The sequence below is a fragment of the Panthera leo genome, chromosome C2 (genome assembly GCF_018350215.1).
Source record: "Panthera leo isolate Ple1 chromosome C2, P.leo_Ple1_pat1.1, whole genome shotgun sequence".
Taxonomy (NCBI): Eukaryota; Metazoa; Chordata; class Mammalia; order Carnivora; family Felidae; genus Panthera; species Panthera leo.
The window spans coordinates 107,772,835-107,797,333 of record NC_056687.1 but is presented as its reverse complement, the minus strand read 5'-3'; the positions used below and the strand labels follow the sequence as shown (position 1 = coordinate 107,797,333).

Genomic DNA, 24,499 nt, shown 5'->3' with positions numbered 1-24,499 from the left:
TAAGTTTAGGACTTTATTGCCATGATTTAAAACTTGAACAGTACTTATAGATCAGCAAAGTAATAATTCTATATTTATTCCCCTCCTGAATGTCAACTGATATTATAGACATACGGAGTTCTCTTTTTAGAAACAAAGCAACGAACAACTTTCCTTTTGCTGTTTTCACCAGGGGACATATGCAGAAGTCAAAACAACTCCAACAAACTGTGGAAAAACTAGTTACTTTGCAAAAAGTAAAACTGATCTCTTGTTTTTTTTTTTTTAAATGGTGACAAAATGAACACTTGTAATAGGATTTTTAGCTTCAGGAGATATTTATTACCACAGAACACAAAGTAAAATAAAGAGACCAGAGTTGTTTATTTTACAAAACACAAGTGGTGGTGCAGGCTGGAGTGCACACTGTTCTTTCTGGGATAACAATCCCTTTCCCTAGCAGTAACAGCTCATTTCGTCCTGTTTCAGTAAAGTAATTTTAGTACTTTGGAACTTTGAAATTTATTCAGAATAACAGTTTTATATTTCCAAGCACAGATTGTCATTGCCAGAAAAAATAAACGTAATTTTCCAGGTCATTTTGGGCCACTGTGGCTAGGGTCAGATTTTGTGTTGAGTTAAAGGAAAAACAAAGAGAATATGGTCATAGAAATGTTAGCACTAGCATCCTGGAAAAGTAGTGATATTTATGTGTGGGCGTGGGTATGTGTGTTGTGTTTTGAAGCAATTTTAGTCTTAAAGTCTAATGACAAAAGGAATAGGAAGCTATGTGATTTTTGGAGAAACTATTCTGTTAATATTGTGACCTAAAATCTTGAAAAATCTGCAGTTGTCAATTTGTAGTCCAAAATCCTTTTCTTTTTTTTTTTTTTTTTTTTTTTTGAGTCTAAAATACTTCTGTTGGCAGGCCACAGAGGGTCATGGAGTCTACTAAGGTGAGGTTTCCCAGTGGAAAAATAGGTATACCTCCATTACCTCACCTCCCATCCCCAATTCATGACCCTTGGGAACCATCGATCTCCAGTAATTATATCATTTCAAGATGTTATCTAAATTGAATAATGCAATATATAACCCTTTGGGATTAGATTTTTCACTCAGTGTAATTCTCTGGAGCTTTATTCAGGTTGTTGCATGTATCAGTAGTTTATTTCTTTCTGTTGCTGAGAGGTATTCCACAATCTAAAGGTACTGCACAGTTTGTTTAACCTATTGAGGGACATCTGGTTTTTTTCCAGTTTTTGCCTATTATGTATAAAGCTGCTGTAAGTGTTCATGTGTATGTTTTTATGCGAACATATGTTTTCATTTTCCTGGAATAAATGCCCAAGAGTGCAATTGCTAGGTTGTACAGTAGTTGCATTGCATGTTTAGTTTTTTAAGACACTGTCAAACTTTTCCAGTTTGGGCTGTCCCATTTTACATTCTCGCCAGCAATGCATGAGTGAGCCAGCTTCTCTGCATCTTTACCAGAATTTGATGTTGTCATTAGTGTTTATGTTAGCTTTTCTGATAGGTATATGGTGATAACTCATTTTGGTGTTAACTTGCATTTTCCTAATGGCTAACAATGAGTATCTTTTCATGTACTTATTTGGAATCTGTATCCTCTTAGGTGAAATGTTTCTTCATGTCTTTCGACCATGTGTTTTCTTTTTTTTAGTTAAAAATTTTTTTTTAGTGTTTATTTTATTTTTTGAGAGAGAGTGAGAGAGAGAGAGCGCAGTTGTTTGCGAAAGTGTGTGTGGCACCAGCAGCGGAGGGGCAGAGAGAGAGAAAGACAGAGGATCCGAAGAGGGCTGCTCTGACAGCAGAGCCTGATGGGGGCTCAAGCTAATGAACCGTTGAGATCATGACCTGAGCCCAAGTCAGACGCTTAACTGACTGAGCCACCCAGGCGCCCCTTGACCATGTGTTTTCTAATTGGATTTCCTTAAATTGTTGAGTTTTGAGAGTTCTTTGTGTAATCTAGATAATAGTCCTTTGTCAGATATGTGGTTTGTAAATATTTTTTTCCCAATCTGTAGCTTGTATTTTTCTCCTCTTCACAGGGTCCTTTTCAGAGCACAAGTTTCACATTTTGATGAAATCCAACTTATCAATTTTTCCATTTATGGATCATGCTTTTGGTATCAAGTATAAGAACTCTTTGCCTAGAAAATCCTGAAGATAATCTCCTAGGTTTTTTTTCCTTCTAAAATCATATTTTTATGTTTTACATTTAAGTCCATAATCATTTTGAGTTAATTTTATATAGGGTATGAGGTTTAGTTTAAGTTCCTTCCTTCCATACCTCCTTCCCTTCTTCCTTTTAACCTATGGGTATCCAATTGTTCCAGCACCATTTATTGAAAAGACAATCTTTCCTTCACTGAATTGCTTTTGCATCATTGCAGAAAATCAATTTGGCATATTTATGCAGATCTTTTTCTGGGTCCATTGTTCTATTCCATTGATCTCTGTGTCTTACCACACAGTCTTATTACTATAACAATACGGTATGTATTGAAATCAGATAAAATGATTCTTTCCACTTTATTTTTTTTAAGATTGTTCTGGTTCTTCTAGTTTCTTTGCCTTTCCATATAAATTTGAGAATCCTGTCTATATCTTAAGAAAAAATCTTGCTGAAATTTTGATAAGAATTACATTAAGCCTATAAATTTGGGGATAATTGCTATCTTTAATATTTTGAGTCTTCAGTATGTCTCTCTGTTTATTTAGATCTTCTTTGATTTTTTCATCAGCATTTTATAGTTTTTAGCATACAACTACTGTACATGTTTTGTTAGATTTAAACCTAAGCATTTCATTTTTTTGAGCAATCATTATTGGTGTTGTATTTTTAATTTCACTGTCCATGTGTTCACTGGCAGTGTATACAAATACAATTGGTTTTTTAATGTTTATCTTCAATCATTGACCTTGCTGAACTTATTTGTTCTAGGAGTTTTATTGTAGATTCGTCAGGATTTTCTATGTAGGCAACCATGTCGGCTCAAATTAGGGACAGTTTCCTTCCTTCCTTCATTCCATCCTCCTTCCCTCCTTTTCTTTTCTTTTTCTTTTTCTTTTTCTTTTTCTTTTTCTTTTTCTTTTTCTTTTCTTTCTTGGCATTTACTTCTTGCCTTCTTGCTCTGGCTAGAACTTGCAGCATTATGATGAATATGAGCAGAGAGAATAAATATATATCCTTGCCTTGTTCCTGATATTAGGTGAAAAAAACACTCACTTTTTCACTATTGCTCCTATGTTGCTATAGGGGTTTTTGTAGCTGTTCTATACAAAATTGATCTTTAAATTGGTTGTATAGCAAATTGACTTATTGATAAGGAAGGGTCCTGATGGCCTTATGAAATGGTCAGGTGGCCTGTATAACTGGTGATTCAAAAGGTCCACTGTTCTGTCTTAAAATGTTTCTCCCAAACCAAATGAAATTCACTGGCTAGACCCTCTTTACATCTTTTTAAGTGGAGAACCTCTTAGAAGGGGTCTCATTTTATACTGTGTTATGGAATAGTTTATCTGTTTCTTTCCTCCTTTATAGAATAGTTTATCTGTTTCTTTCCTCCTTATCCAAGTACAACAAGCATGGGATGGGTGGGAGAAGAAAGGAGGAACAGTTTTAGAGCAGAGAATAGTTCAGTTGGGCTGCAGGAGGTTACTGGAGTGCCTTTTCTAGTTCAAGCACTGACAGGAGCTTTGAAAAGGATTCGAAGCCTAATTTAACCTTTTAAAAAATTTTCATCACTTCTATATTAAATACAGTAAAACCTTGGTTTGCAAGCATAAGTCATTTCAGAAACATGCTTGTAATCCAAAGCACTTGTATATCAAAGCAAATTTCCCAATAAAAAATAATGGAAACTCAGATGATTCATTGTGCAACCCCAAAATATTCATATAAAAATGATTACGGTATGGTAATATAATGCAAAATAATAAATAAAATACAAAATATAAAGAAAAATAAATTAACCTGTACTTACCTTTGAAAACCTTCATGGCTGGTGTGAGGGAGACAAGAGAGAGGAGGGTTATTGTGTAGGACAACTTCCAGTATCACTAAGGGAATCACTGCTATCTATTGACTCAATGGAATCTTTTTCTTTTTGTGCAGTTTTAACAAGGAACCTATCCAATGACACTTGCTCTTGCTTCCTTTCGAGGATTTCGCAGAAATGTGACATTGCATTGTCATTGAACAATTTCATTGCTTGCACTGCTACAGCCTTATTTGAGTGGTGCTTTTCTACAAAATTTTACACTATTTCCCAGATTTTACACATCTCCCTAATCTCATTTGAAGTGAGGGATTCCTCTGCCTTTTTCTTCTCTGTAGACGAGATGCTTACAAAATGTTGTAATAAATGTTCTTCTCTGTAGACATACACTGCTTACAAAATGTTGTAATTTTGACCACTTGCATACCTTGTTCATACTTCTCGATGATTTCCTTCTTAACTTCCACTGCAATTAACTCCTTCTTACCACCTTTCTTTTCAACCTTTCTCTACGTGGGGTGCCATTGTATACGCTGGCACAGATGTTGACTACAGTATGGCATTAATAAACTCTTGTCATATACTGTGTTTAATGTAACTGGTAATAAGGCCACAGAGGAAAGGGTCTCCATCTGCAGACAGCCTGACCTAGAATGAAGCAAAGCCTTCCTAAGCTTATTCTTGTGTAGAAAAGCAAAAGACTGTCCATAGGTGCTTTGAAGTAACAAAAAATACCCTGATGCCAGTTGTGGGCACCTTCCAACGTTTTGAAAAAAATCACTGGTTTGTGCCAAACAGTGTGACCTGAGACTGAGCATCTGAGCATGGGAGATGATCACCTGCAATCCTGCAGTGACAGAGAGAGAGAACCATTGGCTCAGTTGTGATTATATGATGTTCGGTGTCACGTACTACTCATATTGTAAGACATCACTCGTTTATCAAGTTAAAATTTATTAGAAATGTTTGCCTGTTTGCAGAACATGTTACTCACAATCTAAGGTGTTACTGTAACTATAATTTTAAAAGTACAAATACCACATTTGAGAAGTTTATAATTTTTAAAATTTTGTTAAAAAATGTTTATTTGGGAGAGAAAAAGAGAGTGCAAGTCGGGGAGGGACAGAGAGAGAGAGGGAGAGAGAGAATCCCAAGCAGGCTTTGCACTGACAGTGCAGAAATGGGGCTTGATCTCACAAACCATGAGCCATGACCTGAACCAAAATCAAGAGTCAGATACTTAACTGACTGGTCTACCCAGACACCCCTGTAATTTATTTTTAAATGACTCTACATTTGTTTAATATACTGCATTTGTTGATGCCTCCTCCAAAGCATGTCTTGTAGAAAGCAAAAATATCCTGCTCATGATATAGGTCTTTTGTCAAGAACGACAGCATGTCATTATTTTACTTAGAAAATGATGACATAATGCCAAGTTATAAGAGTGAAGCACAAATTATATTTCACAAAAAACAGATAACTTTTACTTACTTCATGTGGGAATCTAATTATAGTATTTCATAATTTTTCAAGCTTCACAGAAATATCCTAAGTAATTAGCCCATACAAACACTAAGAATTTGAAAGTGTTATTGCATTTTTTTTCTGTTGTATTTTTGCTTATGGAAAATTGTTTACAAGTTAATAATACTGAAAACTTTTGTTCAATATACTTATCTAACATAGATCATTCAGTAATTTAGATCGTACTAGGTGAATTCTGCGGACTCTTCTTATGGACTTATTCTTTTGTAATTTGATTGTCTTGTTTTCTAGCTCATGATATCATTTTTTGGGTATTCTTTGCTGAACTTCTAGAATACCTATTCTATAAAATGTATTACTTTATGTATTTCTGCTCTACCTGCCCCTGCCTTGATTGCTGTTTAGAATATTAGAATAACATTCTAATAGCTTTTGTAGCTGTGAAGTTTATACTGTTTCTGTTTTGTACATCAGGCTGCAGATGAGCTCCACCTAGCAAGAGTTTTCTTTAGAATGAAGATAAAGCATTTTGCCAGAATCTGGGCAAGAACTGTGATTAATAGGCATAAGGTTAGGAATGAAAGTGCCTTCAAGTAAGCAATATAATTTTCAAATTGATGAGAAGGAACCAAAACTCACAAGAGCAAAGGGATTATAAGAAAATACCCATCTGTTCTGAATTAGTTCAGGTCTCTTGACCTAGATAAGTTATATTCCCAGGGACTGATAGTACCTTTGAATGGGATTGTGGAGCTACTCTTGGTGATCTTTGAGAACACATAGAGAGTAAGAGGATAACATACAAATGCCATTCCAGGTATAAAATGGCCATAAATTATAACCAGTGAACTCAATTTCAGTTCCAGACAATATACTAGAACGTATTTATTAAAAGATGGTTTGTGAGGATATACTAGAGAAAACAGTAACCCTTGAGCCAATTTTATGTTTATTAAGAGAATCAGCATGTGGATGCTGTATACAGTTACTAGGTCCAAGACCTATAGTAGCTATAGAATGTATAGAATTTATGAAGACATTTGACTGAGTTTGCCATAATATTCCTGAAGACAATATGGGTAAATATAGGCTGATTATAAAAATAATTGGATAGATTAATAATCAATTGAAAAGTTGTACCTTCAACTCTTCAAATGTGCTGAGTAATAGATCAGTATCAACCAAGTAGATATGACATGCTATGGAGTTCTTTCCTCAGTTTTGTCATATTCAACATTTTAAATCAATAAATTAGATGGAGAAAACAGCTTATAAGGATCAATTTTCAAAGAGACACAAAGCTTAGAATTTCCTGCACACCAAGTCAATACATAAAGGGAGTCTAACACATACATATCTTTAAGATACATGTGTGTCAGAGGCACCTGGGTGGCTCATTTGGTCAAGTTTCCGACTTCAGCTCAGGTCATGATCTTGTGGTTCGTAGGTTCGAGCCCCACTTTGACCTCTGCTGACAGCTCACAGCCTGGAGCCTGCTTTGGATTCTGTATCTCCCTCTTTCTCTGCCCCATCCCCACTCTCTCTCTCTCAAAATAAAAATAAAACTTAAAAAAAAGAAAAAGATATATGTGTGTCTAAGATATGTATGTGCAGATATATATGTTATTAATTTACTTACATTATAATTATAATTTAATTTTCTGCACTTCAATCTGAAAAACCAGATACACAATAGAATGAGGGTTATTGGTTGCAAGAAATAGGTAGCATAAGGAGGAAAGAGAATAGTGCAGGAAGATTGGGCATGGATCCCAAAGGACAGGTAGGGAAGCTAGGTTGCACGAGTAACTGAAGTGAGGAATTTGAAGGTCATTGGTTCCTTTTTTCCTTTCTTACTTTGGATCCAGATTATCTTTGTCTCATCTTGTCTGTGTATGTCTGCTCACCCTTCTCTCTCATTCCAGTAATGTGGCTAACTCTGTGTGGAAGATCCGTCTCCATTCAGGCTGCCCTAAAGGTGTCCCAAATACCTGGGTCTTCAACACTTACAAGTCTGGTTGGCTCATCCCAGCCTAGGGCTTGGTTCTTCTAGGTCTGATATCCAGTCCTCATCCCCCAGTCAGCCATGGCTACGGTTGATGGGTGGAGGGAGATTTAGTCACATTACCAGAGCAGCCAGGACTGTAGAAGGTGAATTCTCTAAAAAAGGAAACATAGGTGAGAAGGAATAGATTGGTATATTTAATATAATGAAAGATGGTTTCACACTGAAGCATTTTTTTAATAGGTGCTTTATTTAACACAAAAGCAAGTAATAATATATAATATCAACGTATAAAAAATAGAAAAGACTGTTGTGAACGAAGGTTGCATTAGAAGATACTACCAATGATATTACTTATGAGATATTAGAATGAGGGAAGTTTGAGCCCTCTCTTACTCTGTTTTAGTGAGACCAACCGTGCTGGAGTATTAAATTCTGGGGACCAAACTTTGAAACATGTATAGAACACTGGAACAGGTTCAGAGAAAATTATTCAGAATAAGGAAGAAATTCAAAACCATGTCATATGGGAAACAGCTGAAGGAATTGGAAGTCTTGACCTGGAGAAGAGAAGATATGGAGTGCTCCTGATAGCTGTCTTTAAATATTAGAACGAGGTCTAGGGTTGTTCCACATGGTTACTGGGAGATTTAGGGCCAGTGCGCTTACCAGGGAGGCAGATTTGGGGTCAGCATGAGAAGCTGTCAGAGGATAGAACAGGCTGCTTTACAAACTAGTTTCCCATCATTTGGGAGGTTGAAATAGAATCTGGATAACTTCTTATCCAGGTTAGAGTAGATTGTATGCAAGTTACTTTTATGATTTGTTTCAAACTTGTTGTTTTACAAATCTGTAAATTTGGTATCTCTGGCAGTTAGATGGTTGATGTGGTCATTCACCTGTATCCCACAGTATTGCAGTTTTTAATTTGAAATTTTTGTTATTGAACTTTAGATGAACAAAATGATACTATGTAAAGATTTGTTATTTGTTTCAACTGACTCTTGTGTAATGGCATTGACAGGTGGGTGAAGTGTGTCACTCTTAGTTGTGGGAGCAGTTTCTACAGTCTTAAGGGAGTTTTCATTAAGAGTAAGTACCCCTTGAATACAAGTGTTGCTTTCATTTTAGTGCCCTGGGGCAAATATTTAATGAAGCCATCTCTTAGCCTTTGTGAATAGCAGGACGAGTAGTCTACTTGAGGAATATTTATATACTTGAGACAGAAAAAAGAATTACCTCTCTCTTCACTTTGCTGGAATTCCATTTTTCACTGCCCTTATGCTGGCCAGAGATATATGAACTTCTTATTTATTTAAGAAGTAAGAGGGTTAAGCTGACTCACCCATAGCAGAAAAATATGACACAAATGGTTACAGGGGGTAGGTTTTAGATAGACCTGGGTTTAATCCCAATGTCTCCATATACCAACTGGTTATTTAACTTCAGTGGTTTCCATTTCCTTATCTATAAAATGGGTATAACCATACCTACCTGAAGGGAAAAGAACAGAGTTAGAAGAGATTGGGTTTAAAATGTTTTTGCTATTTATGGTTATATGAGAGAATTCTGTTGTAAATTCTGTAAAAATCATAAAATATTAAAACTGAACAGGAACTTAAGAGTTCATTTGGTCCAATGCCATAATTTTATAAATGAGGAAAAATAAGATCTGAAAAAGCCAAGAGGCATCTCCAGGATCACAGTGCAGCTGGCAGTGAAAGGCCAGCGATTTCTCTCCACTTCATGGAAAACTCATCTTAAAACAAGAATTATAAAGATGTTTTCATCATTTTTTGTTTTATTTTATGGAAAATATTTCAAGAGTAAATCTTTCTTAGAGATACTATGGAGAAGCAATCACTCTGAAAGACCCTTTTTTAATTCCAAGATTCTGTGTCAGAGTCAATGTCATGCCAGTTTTTAAAATTTTATCCAGATGTCAGCAACATCATAATTATTACTCCATGGCATAGTCCATTGTGCATTTACTTCATTTGACCAGCGTGGTTGCAATAACATCTTCAGTGGAACTTTGCCAGAAATTTAAAAATATCATTTCAATGTATGTATGTATATATGTCTATTTTCTAGATGTCCCCTGAAGAAAAAGTTTGTAAGTACTGTGGAGTCAGCTATCTAATTCTTCACGAGTTTAAAGCTATGGAAGAAAAAATGAAAGCTATGGAAAAAGAGATGAAATTTTATCAAGGAAGTGTAGATCGTGAAAAGAGACTTCAAGAAAAGCTACGGTCTCTTAGTCAAGATTTTGAACAGTACAAAATTGACAATGAATCCAAAACAGAAAGGTATATTATTCTTTTCTGTCATTTATTTAGTTCGAAAGGAAAGTACAGGAAATAGACTTTGAATGTTTTTCTGGAATTTCTCTATATCAGGTATAACTTACACTTTAATACACCTATGTTTGTTCATTAATTATTACTAATTGTTAAACCTAATTATTATAGTTTGAGCATTTCTTTTGAGGCATAATATTTACTATTTGAATAATTAGAAACTAGTTCATTCAGTAGTCATAGTTGGGAAGGGTCAAGTTATATTTTTCCTCAGATATATATCTTAATTTATCATTAGAAAGATTTGTCTATCAAAATCAGGTGAATTTTGGTTGTTTTGCGACTTAACATTTGTTTTTAAATGGCCTTGAATATTTAGATTTATAGCATAAGGTTTTCATGTTTTGAAAGGATGCCAAAACATTAAAATTGGTACATGATTCTAAGTCACTGAAATTGGAATAAAATTAAAGATTGTGTTCCTAATTGCTGCTGAATCTAATCAGCAATTTAGTCTGCCTAACGACACTTCAGTATGTTTATACAGACACTTCTATAGAAGGGTTTTTGCTGGTATTTTATGGCTTTTCCTTTTTCCTATAAGTGAATATTTCTCCATTTAAAATATCGACAGTTGATGTTAGTAAATTTTGAATTAATGAATTTAGTGAATATCATGTCTTTGTAAAAGTAGGAACTTTGTTAAATCTCCTAGGATTAAGTGCTTCTATTACATTTTGTTATAAGCTTTTATAATTACATTAAATCTCAGTTGAACCTGATATTTCTTAGACCTTTACTAAGAAAACTTTGTTACAGTGTCTTTAATTTCAAATTTGAATAATAAATTATTTCATAATGTTTGAGTAGAAAAATAAGAAGCTTGAAGTATTCAGCTTAAAATTTTAGATTTGGAGGGTTTTGCCTATCAGAGCAGAGATTCTTTTGTTTGGGGTATTCACATTTTACTTTCTTTAATAAAATATTGCATTATATAAGTCATATGAACACACAAAATAAAAGAAGTAAACAGAAGTAAAGGCAAAGAATTCCCTTTTTATTCTGATTACTTTCTTCTTACTGGAGAGAAAACCACTTTTAATGGTTTGGTGTATATCTTTCTAGATCCTTTATTGTGCCTTTTCTTTTATTATAGATATATTTCTTTAAAATATCTAATATATCATATATGAGCCACTTAATTACATACATTGGAAATTGTTCCGTGTTAGTGTGTATAGAGCAATCTTGTTTTTAACTGTTACACTTTCCTTCTTAAGAATATGCCATAATTTACTTATTTTTCTTTTCAACATTTAGATTATTTCCAATACTTCTTATTACAGGTATTATTTTTTTTACAGATAGTATTTATATTTATATTCTTGTGTACATGTGTTTTTCATGGGATAAATTCCTAGAAGTGAAATTGCTGAAAGAAAGGAAATGCCAACTTAAAATTCTGATAAATAGGGGTGCCTGGGTAGCTCAGTCAGTCAGCTATGTATCCGACTCTTGATTTAGTCTCGGATCATAGTCTCACGGTTCATGAGATTGAGCCTAGTGTTGGGCTTTGTGCTGACAGTGTGGAGCCTGCTTGGGATTCTTTACCTCTCTCTGCCCCATCCCCCCTTGAAAATAAATAAATAAACATTAAAAAAAATAAAATTCTGATAAATGTATACCAAATTGTCCTTTGAGAAGATAGTGTTAATTTGACCAATAGTTTATAAGACCATTTTCCTACATGTTCATATTAGAGTTTTTCAATTTTTTTCAAATAATTTACTTTTTTCTTGAGTTTTCATTGTTGTTTAATTTGTGTTTCTTTGTTGCTAGTGAGGTCGAACATTTTTTCATGTTTATTAGACATTTCTGTTTTTTCCTCTACTAAGTACTTGTTCATATCTGTTGTCAAAATTTCTATTGGGTTATTTGTTTATTTTTGTTTATTTATAGGAGTTTTTAATAAAATATGGACATTATGTTTGGTTTATATATGTTGCTAATATTTCCTCATGTTTGCCTATCTTTTTGTTTATTGTGTTTTTCTGTGTTGATTTTTTATTTTTTTAATATTTCATGCCAAATTCTGGTCCAGGTTCTGTGTCAAGTTCTTTTGATTGCAAACAACAGAAACTCACTCTGGCTAACACTAACCTAGATTCAGGCAGGTTGAAAGCACAACATATGCTTAAAACTTTTATAGTACTGCTGTTTTAGTTAACTTTTTAATCTATTTGGAATTAATTTTGTCTGGTGGATTTATAATTTCATATTTATTCTTTTTGAAATGTATGGCTTGTCTCAATATCATTCATTAAATTTTCATTCTTTCTCTTTTGATTTGAAATGCCACCTAGTAATTTCTATGCTAGTCTATTTCTGGACTCTGTTTTATGCTATTGATCTATTGCTTATCAGTGGGTGTCTTAGTCCATTTGGGCTGCTATAACAAAGTACCATAGACTGGGTGGTTATAAACATTATTTATTTGTTTCTGACAGTTTTGCAGGCTGGGAAGTCCCACGGTGCTGGCATATTTGGAAGGGTTCCTCCCTCCTACTCTTTCCTGGTTTGGTGTTTTTGCTATGTCCTCACATGGTGGAAGAAGCAAGGGAGCTCTTCCAGGTTTCTTTTATAAGTACACTAATCTCATTCTTGAGGATAAAAATTCTATGTGCTATGCCTATTCATCTTTTCGTCCCTTTTAAAGACTGGCAACCACTGATCCATTTGCTGTCTTCATAGTTTTGTTTTATCCAGAATGTTGTATAGTTGGAATCATATGTAGCTTTTTCAAGTTCTCTTACTTAGTAATATGCATTTGAGTTTCTTGCATGTCTTTTCATGGCTTGAGAGCTTACTTCTTTTTAGCATTGAATAATATTCCATTGCCTGGATGTTCCACAGTTTATCCATTCATCTACTGAAGAGCACCTTGATTGTTTCCACGGTTTGGTAGTTATGAATAAAGCTGCCATAAGTATTCATGTGCAGGTTTTTGTATGCAGATACATTTTCAACTCCTTTAGATAAATATCCAAGTGTGATTGCTGGATCATACAGTAAGAGTATGGATAATTTCGTAAGAAACCTCCAAGTTGTCTTCCAAAGTGGCTCTATCATTTTGCATTCCTGGCGACAATGAATGAGTGAGAGTTCCTGTTACCACATACTCACCAGAATTTGGTGTTGTTGGTATTTTGGATTTTGGCCATTCTTATAAGTGTGTATTGGTATCTTGTTTTAATTTTCATTTCCCTGATGACATATGATGTTGAACATCTTTTCATATGCTTGGTATCTGTATATCTTTGCTGAAGTGTTTATTCAGATGTTTTGCCTATTTTTAAATCAGATTGATTATTTTCTTATTGTTGAGATTTAAGAATTCTTTGTATATTTTGGATAATAGTCCTTTATTGGATGTGTCTTTTGCACATACCTAATTTTTCTCCTGTTATTTTCTAGGAATTTTATACTTTTGCATTTTATATTTATATCCATGATACATTTGAGTTAATTTTTGTGAAGGTTGTAAACTCTGTACTTATATTCTTTTTTTTTTCTTTTTTCTTTACTTTTTTTTTTTTTTTTTTTTTTGCACTTGGATGTCTTATCGTTGCTCCCAGCGTGATATGTTAAAGAGATCATCTTTGCTCAATTGTATTGCCTTTGCTCCTTTGTTGAAGAGCAGTTGACTGTAGTATTTATGTGGATCTATTTCTTTTTTTCTTAAAGTTTATTTATTTATTTTGAGAGAGAGGCAGTGTGAGTGGGGGAGGAACAGAGTGAGAATCCCAAGCAGGCTCTGCACTGTTAGCACAGAGCTTGATGAAGGGCTCAAACTCCCGAAACCGCGAGATCATGACCTGAGCTGAAGTCGGACGCTCAACCAATTGAGCCACCCAGGCGCCCTCATGTGGATCTATTTCTGGACTCTGTATTCTGTTCCATTAGTATCTTTGTCTGTTTTGTTTTGTTTTGTTTTTACTGGTACTACATTATCTTGATTATTGTAGTTTTGTAGTAAGTCTTGAAGCCAGGTAGTGTCAGTCCTCCAAATTTGTTTTTCTCCTTCAATATTGAGTCGGCTATTCTGGGTCTTTTGTCTCTCCATATAAACTTCAGAATCTGTGTGTTCATATCCACAAAATAACTTGTGGGATTTTGATTGATACTGAATTAAATCTATACATCAAGTTGGGAAGAATTGATATCTTGACAATATTGAGCCTTCCTATCCACACACGGAATAACTCTCAATTTATTTAGTTATTCTTTGTTTTCTTTCATCTACATTTCATTTTCTTATATAGATCTTATACATATTTTGTTAAGAGTTTTTCACGGTTATACCTACGTATTTAATTTTTTGGGGGGGGGTGCTAATGTAAATGGTAATCTGTTTTTAATTTCAAATTCCATGTAGTTATAGTATATAGGAAATTTATTGACTTTTGTATGTTATGTATTTTGTTATGTATTTTCTACATAGGTGATCATATAGATTTGCATACTATACATTTCAGCAAGTTGTATTTTCATTTTCATTTAGTTCAAAGTATTTTTAAACTTCTGTTGTGACTTCTTTGACCCATATGTTATTCATAAGTGTCTTTTTTTATTTCCCAGTATTTGGGGATTTCTCAGCTCTTCTGTTTCATTTGTAGTTTAATTTCCTCGTGGAACCAGACATTGTATGATTTTAATTTTTTAAAATTGTTAGAGTGTATTTTATGGCCCTGAATGTGGCCTAACTTGGTGAATGTTCCATGTGAGCTTGAGAAAAATGTATGTTCTGCTATTCTTGGATGAAATAGTCCATAGATGTCAATTATTTCAATTGATTAATGATACTATTGAGTTCAACTATGACCTTACTGATTTTCCACCTGTTGTATCTGTCCATTTTTGTATTAAAGTCTTCAACCATGCTAGTGGATTTATTTATTTCTCCTTGTAATTCTATAAGCTTTTGCCTCACATATTTTGATGCTCTGTTGTTAGGATCTGTTGTTAAGGATTATTATGTCTTCTTGGAGTATTGACTCCTTTATCATTACATAATACCCCTTTTCAACTCTGATAACTGTCATTGCTCCAAAGTCTTCTCTGTCTGAAATGAATACAGACATTCTCACTTCTTTTGATTAGTGTTAGCATGATATATCTTTCTCCACTGCTTTATTTTTAATCTACATGTGTCTTTATATTTAAAATGGGTTTCTTGCAGACAACATGTACTTGGGTCTCATTTTTTGATACACTCTGTTAATGATTTCAATCATTAACATTCAAAGTACAGTAAAACCTTGGATTGTGAGTCACTTGTTCTGTGACTGTTCCACAAGACAAGCAAGCACTTCTAATAAATTTGAACTTGATAAATGAACGATGTCTTGAAATATGAGTAGTACGTGATTCCTAATGTCACATGATCACAACTGAGCCAATAGTTCTTGAAATTCCCTTTGATATATGGGTGCTTTGGATTATAAGCATGTTTTCAGAACAAATTATGCTCACAAATCAAAGTTTTACTGTAAAGATTGATGTAGTTGGATCACTATCACCATTTTTATTACTGTTTTCTATTTGTTGCCCTTGTTCTTATTTTTATTCTTATGTTTGTCTTTCACACTTTTTCTGCCTTTTGTGTATTTGAGCATTTTAAATAATTACATTTTCTCGTTCTTAGAATATCAGCTCTACTTGTTTTTTACTTTTTTTTTTAGTTGTTGTTGTATAATTTGCATTATATATTTATAGCTAATCCAAGTCTACTTTCAAATAACACTGTGCTGCTTCATGGGTAGTGTAAGTACCTTATAATAACAAAATATTCCTGATTCTTCCCTCCTATTTCTTGCATCATTGCTGTCATTCATTTCACTTTAAGTAAGAGTACGTAAATATTCACCATCAGGATTTGCATGATTTGTTTCTTTAGTCATGATTTTCTGTAGTTTAAAGATGGTATACCTAACTGTGGGGTTTTTTGCAGGGCAGGGTGGTAATCATCTTGCTTGGTATTCTCTGAGGTTTCTGGATCTGTGGTTTGGTGTCTGACATTAATTTAGAGGAAATTCTCAGTTGTTGTTTCAAATACTGTTTCTTTTCTTTTTTCTTTTGGTATTCTTGTTATACATATGTTGCACCCTTTATAGTTGTCCCAAAGTTCTTAGAGTCTCTCCCTCTCTCTCTCTTTTTTTTTTCATTTTTTCCCTTTGCTTTTCAGTTTTAGCAGCTTTTCAATTCTATTGTCATATCCTCAAGCTCAGAGAATTCTTTCCTCAATGATGTCTTGTCTACTAATAAACCCATTAAAGGCATTCTTCATCTTGTTATAACAGTGTTTTTGATCTCTAGCATTTATTTTTGATTCTTTATTAGAAGTTTCATATCTCTGCTTACTTACCCATGTATTTTTGAATATTGTCTACTTTTTCCATTAAAGCTCTTTTCATACTAATTCCAAATTCCTAGTCTGATAATTCTGACATTCCTGCCATATCTGCCTCTGGTTCTGATGTTTGCTTAGTCATTTCAAACTGGGTTTTTGTTTTTGTTTTTGTTTTTGTTTTTTGCCTTTTAGTGTGCCTTCCAATTTTTTGGAAGGAGAACATGATGTTCTAGGTGAAAGGAATTGCAGTTAATGGGTCTTTAGTAATTCAGTCTAATCTGGTGGGTGGGAGTGTAGGAGAGGTATTCAGTAGTCCTGGGATTAGGTCCCAGTCTTGCAGTGAGCCTGTGCCTCTAGACTGTGAACTTCACAGATGTTTCTCAGTTGCCAGCCTCTTACCCCTCCCCACTCCCAACCTAGGTAGGACAGGATGGCTGGGGTGGGCTGAAGTTGGGTATTTCCCTTTGCCAGGTCAGTTGAGCCCTGATAAAACCCCAGTAGTTTAAACTCTGATAAGATAGTTTTTCCTGAGAGCAGGCCTCTTAAACAGAATAGAAAGCTCTGGTATATTTCATCATATTTGAAATATGTTTCCCCTCTCCTTGTCAGAAGCACAAGTGGATTTTTCTCTAATCTTTACTGTGAAGACCTGGTAAGGCTCCTGGATATAAAACTCACAAAAGTGTGGTTTCCCTCTCCCCCTATAGTTTTTATCTCTCAGATTGATGTCCACAGTGAGCTTCCAGTCATTTGCCAATTACAATTCAGGTTTTTCTTTCCATGCATTGGTTCCCATGAAGGTTTCTCTTGTGGGTTTCTGCTCTGAGAAGTTCTGATTCTCTGTATCCACCTTATCTGTCTCTAATTTAGGGGGCAGTGGTTTGCCCTGTGACCTTACTTCTCTAACAGATCTAGCAAGAGTTGTTCATTTTTCACTTTGTTCATCTTTTTTACCTATTGTTAGGATAGCATAGTGACTTCTAAGCTCCTTACACATCTGATTGGAAACCAGAAGTCTTATGCTGACATTTAAAAAAATGACTTAATACTTTAAACATTTTTATTTTTTTCATGTGCTATAAGTGTTTATAACTGTACTCATTAAGCCTCATGAAACCTGAATCAAAGTATAGATAGCCCAAGAGAAAGAATAGAACATGGTGGACAAAGGAAATAAGCAGAAAAATATGAGTGCCTAAAATTTAAAGAAAGAATGGATTTCAAATAACATTTTCTTTCTTTATTTTTTTATTAAAAATTTTTAATGTTTATTTATTTTTTGCGAGAGACAGGCAGACAGACAGAGCACGAGTGGGGGAGGGGCAGAGAGAGAGGTAAGTAGGCTCCAGGCTCTGAGCTGTCAGCATAGAGCCCAACGCAGGGCTCAAATCCACAGACTGTGAGATCATGACCTGAGCCAAAGTCGGATGCTTAACCGACTAAACCACCCAGGCACCCTCAAATAACATTTTCTAACCTTGACTTTCTTGCTATAATAGGTTAGTGTTACTACTTATATATCAATTCCTTTGGTGTCTGTCATAGACTAGTATTGAGCTGCCAACTTGACATTGTGGCAGAAATATCTTTTGGGGCTCCTTGGGAGGTCTACTCCAGAGTTCCTCTGGAAAGGACTTCATTTGAGTAGCCACAAGGAAATTCTATGTTTGCAGGTAGATTGATACTGTATAGATAAATATATCATTATTATAGCTACTAGACTGTTCTATGGATATAAGCTTATTGAAACTCTTAGTTTAAGCTTATGATGCTCACCAGCTGGTCAGAATGACATATAGAAAATTTTACCTTTTATAAAAATCATAACAGAGTAGCACACTGATCACAGCTGGGTGTTTACTTCAGAGAATTCAAGAACCATAATGGCAGATTACTGGTCAGAAATATTTGCATTTAGAATTGAATGGAATTTTTACATTAAACTTTAATTTTGAGGTAATTATAGACACATGCAGTGTAAGAAATAATGGAGATCCTGTGTACTATTTACCCAGTTTCCCCTGTTGGTAACAGCTTGTAAAACTAGTATAATATCATAGTGAGGATATTGACATTGATATAGTCAAGATGCAGAACAGTTTCATTACCACAGGATTCCTCATGTTGCTCTTTATAGCCACAGTTACCCTCTCCCTCCTCCAATCATGACCCCTGGCAACCACCATTTCTATAATTTTGTCCTTTCAAGAATGTCATATAGATGGAATCATAGAATATTAGTCTTTTTGGGATAGGCTTTTCATCCAGCATAATTCTTTGGAGATGCATTCAAGTAGTGTGTATTAATAGTTCATTCTTTTTTATTACTGAATAGTATTACGTTGTATTCATTGTATTGATGTACCATATTTTGTTTAATCATTTACATTAATCATTCACAGAAGGGCATGTTGGTTGTTTTCAGCTTTCCCTATTGCAAAGGAAGCTGCTATGAATGTTTATATACAGGTTGTGTTTGAACATGAGTTTTGTTTCACTTCTACAAATGTTCGGAGTGCAGTTGCTGGATTTTAGGGTAACTGCATGTTTGATTTTATAAGAAACTTCCAAATAGTGTTGCAATGTGGTTATACCCTTTTGCATTTTCACCAGGAATATATGAGTCATCCAGTTTTTCCACATCCTCACCAGCATTTGATGTTGTCGACTATTTTTTAATTTAGCTGTTCGATAGGTGTGTAGTGGTACCTCATCATGATTTTACTTTGCATCCTAATGACTCACGATGTTAAACCTCTTTTCATGTGTGTATTAGTTTACCGGGGCTACCATAACAAAATACTACAGACTGAATGGCTTAGACACCAGAAATTTATTTTCTCACAGTTTTGGAGGCTAGATGTCCAAGTTCAAGGTGCTTGATTTCTGACATGTTTGTATGTTTGAAGAGAGAGAGATCTCTGAGTCTCCTCATTTTCTTTTGTGGATACCAGTGCTGTGGGATAAGGGCCTCACCCTCATAATGTGTTTTAACCTTGATTGCCTCCTGAAAGGCCCTGTCTTCAAATACAGTCACATTGGGGGTTAGGGCTTCAACATTTGGAGTTTGAAGGCACGTATTCAGCCCTTAACAGTGTGCTTATTTGTTTTCTGTATATTCTCTGCTGTGAAATGTCTACTCATATCTTTTGCCCATTTTCTAATTGAAATACTGACTTTTTACTGTTGAGTTTTTAGAATTTTTTTTATATACTCTCAACACTAAGCCTTTTTTGATTTGTAAATATTATCTCCCAGTCCTCTTCACAAGGTCTCTTGCAGACCAAAACTTTTTTTTTTACATTTGATGAGATTTAATTTATTGGTTTATCTTTCTATAGATCATATTTTTGCTAAGTCTAAGAACTCTTTGCCTAGCCATAGATCCTGAAGATTTTCCACTGTCATTTTTCTAGAAGTTTTTATGTTTTGTACTTAAGACATATTTCAATTTGTCTTAATTTTTTAAATAAGGCGTAGGACTTAGGTCAAAGTTCATTTCTTGCCTGTAAATGTTCTACTGCTCTAGCACCATTTATTTAAGACTACCTCCCCTTCATAGAACTGCTTCTGCACATTTGTCAAAAATCAGTTGAGCACATTTGTATTGGTTTATTTGGGGGTTCTGTATTCTGTTCCATTTATCTATGTGTCTGTTTTTCCACCAGTCCCACACAGTTTCGATTACTGTAGTAAATTGGTAGACCTTTATGTTAAAGGTAGAGTGATTCCTCCTATTTTATTCTTCTTTTTAAAGATTGTTTTAGTTTAGTTTCTTTACCTTGCCATATAAAATTAAGAATTGGTTTGTGTCTACAAAACATCTTGCTCGGATTTTGATAGCAATTACACTAACCTGTGTATCAGTTTGGGGAAAATTGACATCTTTACTATGTTGAGTCTTCGAATCCATGAACACAATATATCTCTGCATTTATTTAGATCTTATTTGATTTCTTTCATCAGCATTTTGTAATTATCAGCATACAGAGCTTGTACATGTTTTGTTAATTTATACTCAAGTATTTTATTTTCTTTGGAGTGTTTGTAAATGGTATTGTGTTTTTAATTTTGGTTTCCACATGCTTGTTTTTAGTATATACAAATGCATTGTTAGCATATAAAAATGAAGACAATGGTGTCTGCAAATATGGATAGTTTTCTTTTTCTTTGCTATTTATATCTTTTTTTTTTTTTTTTTTGCTTTGCTACAGTGACTAGAACTTCCAGTAATATGTTGATTAAATATAGTGAGAGTACACGCCAGTCAGAGTGGCCAAAATGAACAAATCAGGAGGCTATAGATGCTGGCGAGGATGTGGAAAAACGGGAACCCTCTTGCACTGTTGGTGGGAATGCAAATTGGTGCAGCCACTCTGGAAAGCAGTGTGGAGGTTCCTCAGAAAATTAAAAATAGACCTACCCTATGACCCAGCAATAGCACTGCTAGGAATTTACCCAAGGGATACAGGAGTACTGATGCATAGGGGCACTTGTACCCCAATGTTTATAGCAGCACTCTCAACAATAGCCAAATTGTGGAAAGAGCCTAAATGTCCATCAACTGATGAATGGATAAAGAAATTGTGGTTTATATACACAATGGAGTACTACATGGCAATGAGAAAGAACGAAATATGGCCCTTTGTAGCAACGTGGATGGAACTGGAGAGTGTGATGCTAAGTGAAATAAGCCATACAGAGAAAGACAGATACCATATGGTTTCACTCTTATGTGGATCCTGAGAAACTTAACAGAAACCCATGGGGGAGGGGAAGGAAAAAAAAAAAAGAGGTTAGAGTGGGAGAGAGCCAAAGCATAAGAGACTCTTAAAAACTGAGAACAAACTGAGAGTTGATGGGGGGTGGGAGGGAGGGGAGGGTGGGTGATGGGTATTGAGGAGGGCACCTTTTGGGATGAGCACTGGGTGTTGTATGGAAACCAATTTGACAATAAATTTCATATATTGGAAAATAAATAAATAAATAAATAAATAAATAAATAAATAAATAAATAAATACAGTGAGAGTGTACATCCTTGCCTTATTCCCAGTCTTAGGGGGAAAACATTCACTCTTTCACTGCATTAGTGTGATGTCAGCTATAGGTTTTTTGTAGATGTTCTATCAAGTTGAAGAAGTCCACTTCTCTTCATAGTTGGCTGAGTTTTTATCATGAATAAATGATGGATTTTGTTAAATGGTTTTTCTTTGTCCTTTGATATAATCATATAATTGCTCCCCTTAATCCTGTGGATATGGTGAAATATATCGATTAATTTAAAAATATTGAACCAGACTTGTATACCTAGAATAAATCCCACTTGGTCATGGTGTATTGTATACATATACTGGATCTGATTTGCTAATATTTTGTTGAGGGTTTTTGTGTCTAAATTATTGAGAGATAATGGTGTGCAGTTTCACTTTTTTTATGATGTTTTTGTCTGGTGTTAGTATTATGTTGATGGAATCTTCTGAAAGAGATTGATTAATTCATCTTTATTTATTTATTTATTTATTTATTTATTTATTTATTTTAACGTTTATTTATTTTTGAGACAGAGACAGAACATGAATGGGGGAGGGGCAGAGAGAGAGGGAGACACAGAATCCGAAGCAGGCTCCAGGCTCTGAGCCATCAGCCCAGAGCCTGACGCGGGGCTCGAACTCACGGACCGCGAGATCATGACCTGAGCTGAAGTCGGACATTTAACCGACTGAGGCACCCAGGCGCCCCGATGAATTCATCTTTAAATGTCTGGTAGAATTCTCCAGTGAAACCATCTGAACCTGGAGACTTTTTTGTCGTTGGTTGCATTTTTTAAAATGTTTTTTCATTTTTTGTCAGGAGGAAGGGCAGAGAGAGAGGGAGACAAAGACTCTGAAACAGGCTCCAGACTCTGAGCTGTCAGCACAGAGCCTGACATGGGGCTTGAACCCATGAACCATGAGATCATGGCCTGAGCTGAAGTCAGACGCTTAACTGACTGAGCCACTGGATTGCCCCTTGCTGATAGCTTTTAAATCACAGATCCATGTCTTTAATGGTTATAAGACTACTCAGGTTATTTATTTCATCTTGGTTGAGTTTTGGTAGTTCATGGTTTTCAAGCAATTCTATCCGAAGTTGTCAAATTTTTTAGAGTGTTGTTTATAGTCATACCTTACTATCCTTTTGATGACTACAGGATCTGCAGTGATATGCCCTCTTTCATTCCTGATGTTGTTGATCTTTGTCTCTTTTTGTTCTTTTAATTCTTCCTGTAGATTTATAAATTTTGTTGATGTTTTTAAAGAGTCAGGTTTTCGTTTCATTGATTTTCTCTATTATTTTCCTGTTTTCAATTTAATTGATTTCTTCTTTTATCTTTGGTATTTTTTTTCTTTTGCTTGCTTTGGGTTTATTTTACCATTCTTTTTCTAATTTCTTGAGGTAGGAGCTTAGATTTTCTTTTTTTAATGTTTATTTATTTTTGAGACAGAGAGAGACAGAGCATGAACAGGGGAGGGGCAGAGAGAGAGGGAGACACAGAATCTGAAACAGGCTCCAGGCTCCGAGCTGTCAGCACAGAGCCCAATGCGGGGCTCGAACTCACAGACCGTGAGATCATGACCTGAGGTGAAGTCGGACGCTTAACCTACTGAGCCACCCAGGTGCCCCAATTTTTTAAAAAAATTTTATTTACATTCCAGTTAGTTAACATACTGTATAATGTTAGTTTCAGGTATACAAAGTAGCAAGTCTTAGATTATTTATTTGAAAACTCCCTTTTTTGGTGGAAGCACTTATCTCTTTTCTAATGGAAGCACTTAATGTTTTACTCATAAATTTAACTCTCTTCACTACTTTAGTTGCGTTTCACGTATTTTGATAGGCTGTACTTTCATCTTCATTTCAGTTCTCTATGTGTGGGCTTGTGTGTATGTATAATTTTAAAAATTTCTTTTGAGACTTCTTTGACATATGCATTGTTTATTATTTTTTTATTTAAAAAAATTTTTTTAATGTTTTTATTTATTTTTGAGACAGAGAGAGACAGAACATGAGCAGGGGAGGGGCAGAGAGAGGGGGAGACACAGAATCTGAAGCGGGCTCCAGGCTCTGAGCTGTCAGCACAGAGCCCAACACAGGGCTCAAACTCACGGAATGTGAGATCATGACCTGAGCTGAAGTTGGACGCTCAACCAACTGAGCCACCCAGGCGCCCCTGACATAATGCGTGCATTATGTGACATATGCATTGTTTAGAAGTTTGCTGTTTGGTTTCCAAGTGTTTGTAGATTTTCTTGTCATCTTTGTTATTGATTTCTAGCTTGATTCCATTGCGCTCAGAGAATATATTTTGTATAATTTCACCTTCTAAAGATTTGTTGAAATTGATTTTATGGCCTAGTATAAGCTCTGCCTTGATGACTGTTATGTGGGTGCTTGAAAAAGAAATGTGTATACTTCTATTATTGGGTGGAGTTTTTTTATATATGGCAATTAAAATCTGATGGTTAGTAGTTTTGTTGAGTTCTTTCATTTCCTTGCTGATTTTCTGTCTAATTCTGTCTGTTACTGAAAGTGTAATTCTGAAAGTCCCCAACTCTAGTTGTAGATTTGTCTGTTATTCTTTGAGTTCTATAATTTTGGCTTCACATATTTTGTGGTTCTGTTGTTTGACATGTACACCTTTAGGACGGTTATGTCTTCCTGGTGGATTGATCCATTTATCATTATGTGATGTCCTTATTTATCTATAGTAATTTTATTTTCTCGGAAGTCTGCTTTATCTGATAATATAGACACTATTGTTTTTTTTAAATGATTTACATGGTATATTGTTTCTATTCTTTTGCTCTTAATCTACCTATGTTATTATATTTTAAGTGAGTTTTGTAGACAGCATATTGTTGAACCATGTAGTTTTTTTTTTTTAATCCACTCTGCCAACCTCTTTTAATTCATGTATTCAGACTATTTACACTTAAGGTAATTATTGGTATGCCATTTTATTATTTGTGTTCAGTTTGTTTCCTCTGGTTCTCTTTTCTTTGTTTCTCTTTTCTTACATTTCTGTTGGTTTCTTGAACATTTTAAGGATTATATCCTGATATGTTTATAGTGATATATGTATATTGCTCTGCATGGGTTTCTTAGTGGATGCTCTAGTTATTGCAGTGTAGACACATGACTTATAGTCTGTGGTCTAATTATGATATGTCTTACATGGACTTCTTTGAGTTTATTCTATTTGGGTAGAATAAGATCTTCCCTACATCTTGTTGAATCTATAGGTTTATATGT

General features: G+C 34.7%; 1 protein-coding gene across 9 annotated transcripts in view; it reads left to right on the top strand.

Moving 5' to 3' along the window:
- Nucleotides 1–24,499, top strand: part of LEKR1 (leucine, glutamate and lysine rich 1) — a 225,671-nt gene that overhangs the window by 7,161 nt on the left and 194,011 nt on the right. For 8 of the 9 annotated variants that reach the window (XM_042955500.1, XM_042955499.1, XM_042955501.1 and 5 more), the window contains one exon: nt 9,592–9,806. The exons of the other annotated variant lie outside the window; for it this stretch is intronic. In XM_042955500.1, coding sequence (XP_042811434.1) covers nt 9,592–9,806 — 215 coding nt within the window. The remainder of the gene's footprint in view (nt 1–9,591; nt 9,807–24,499) is intronic. 9 annotated transcript variants of the gene reach the window in all.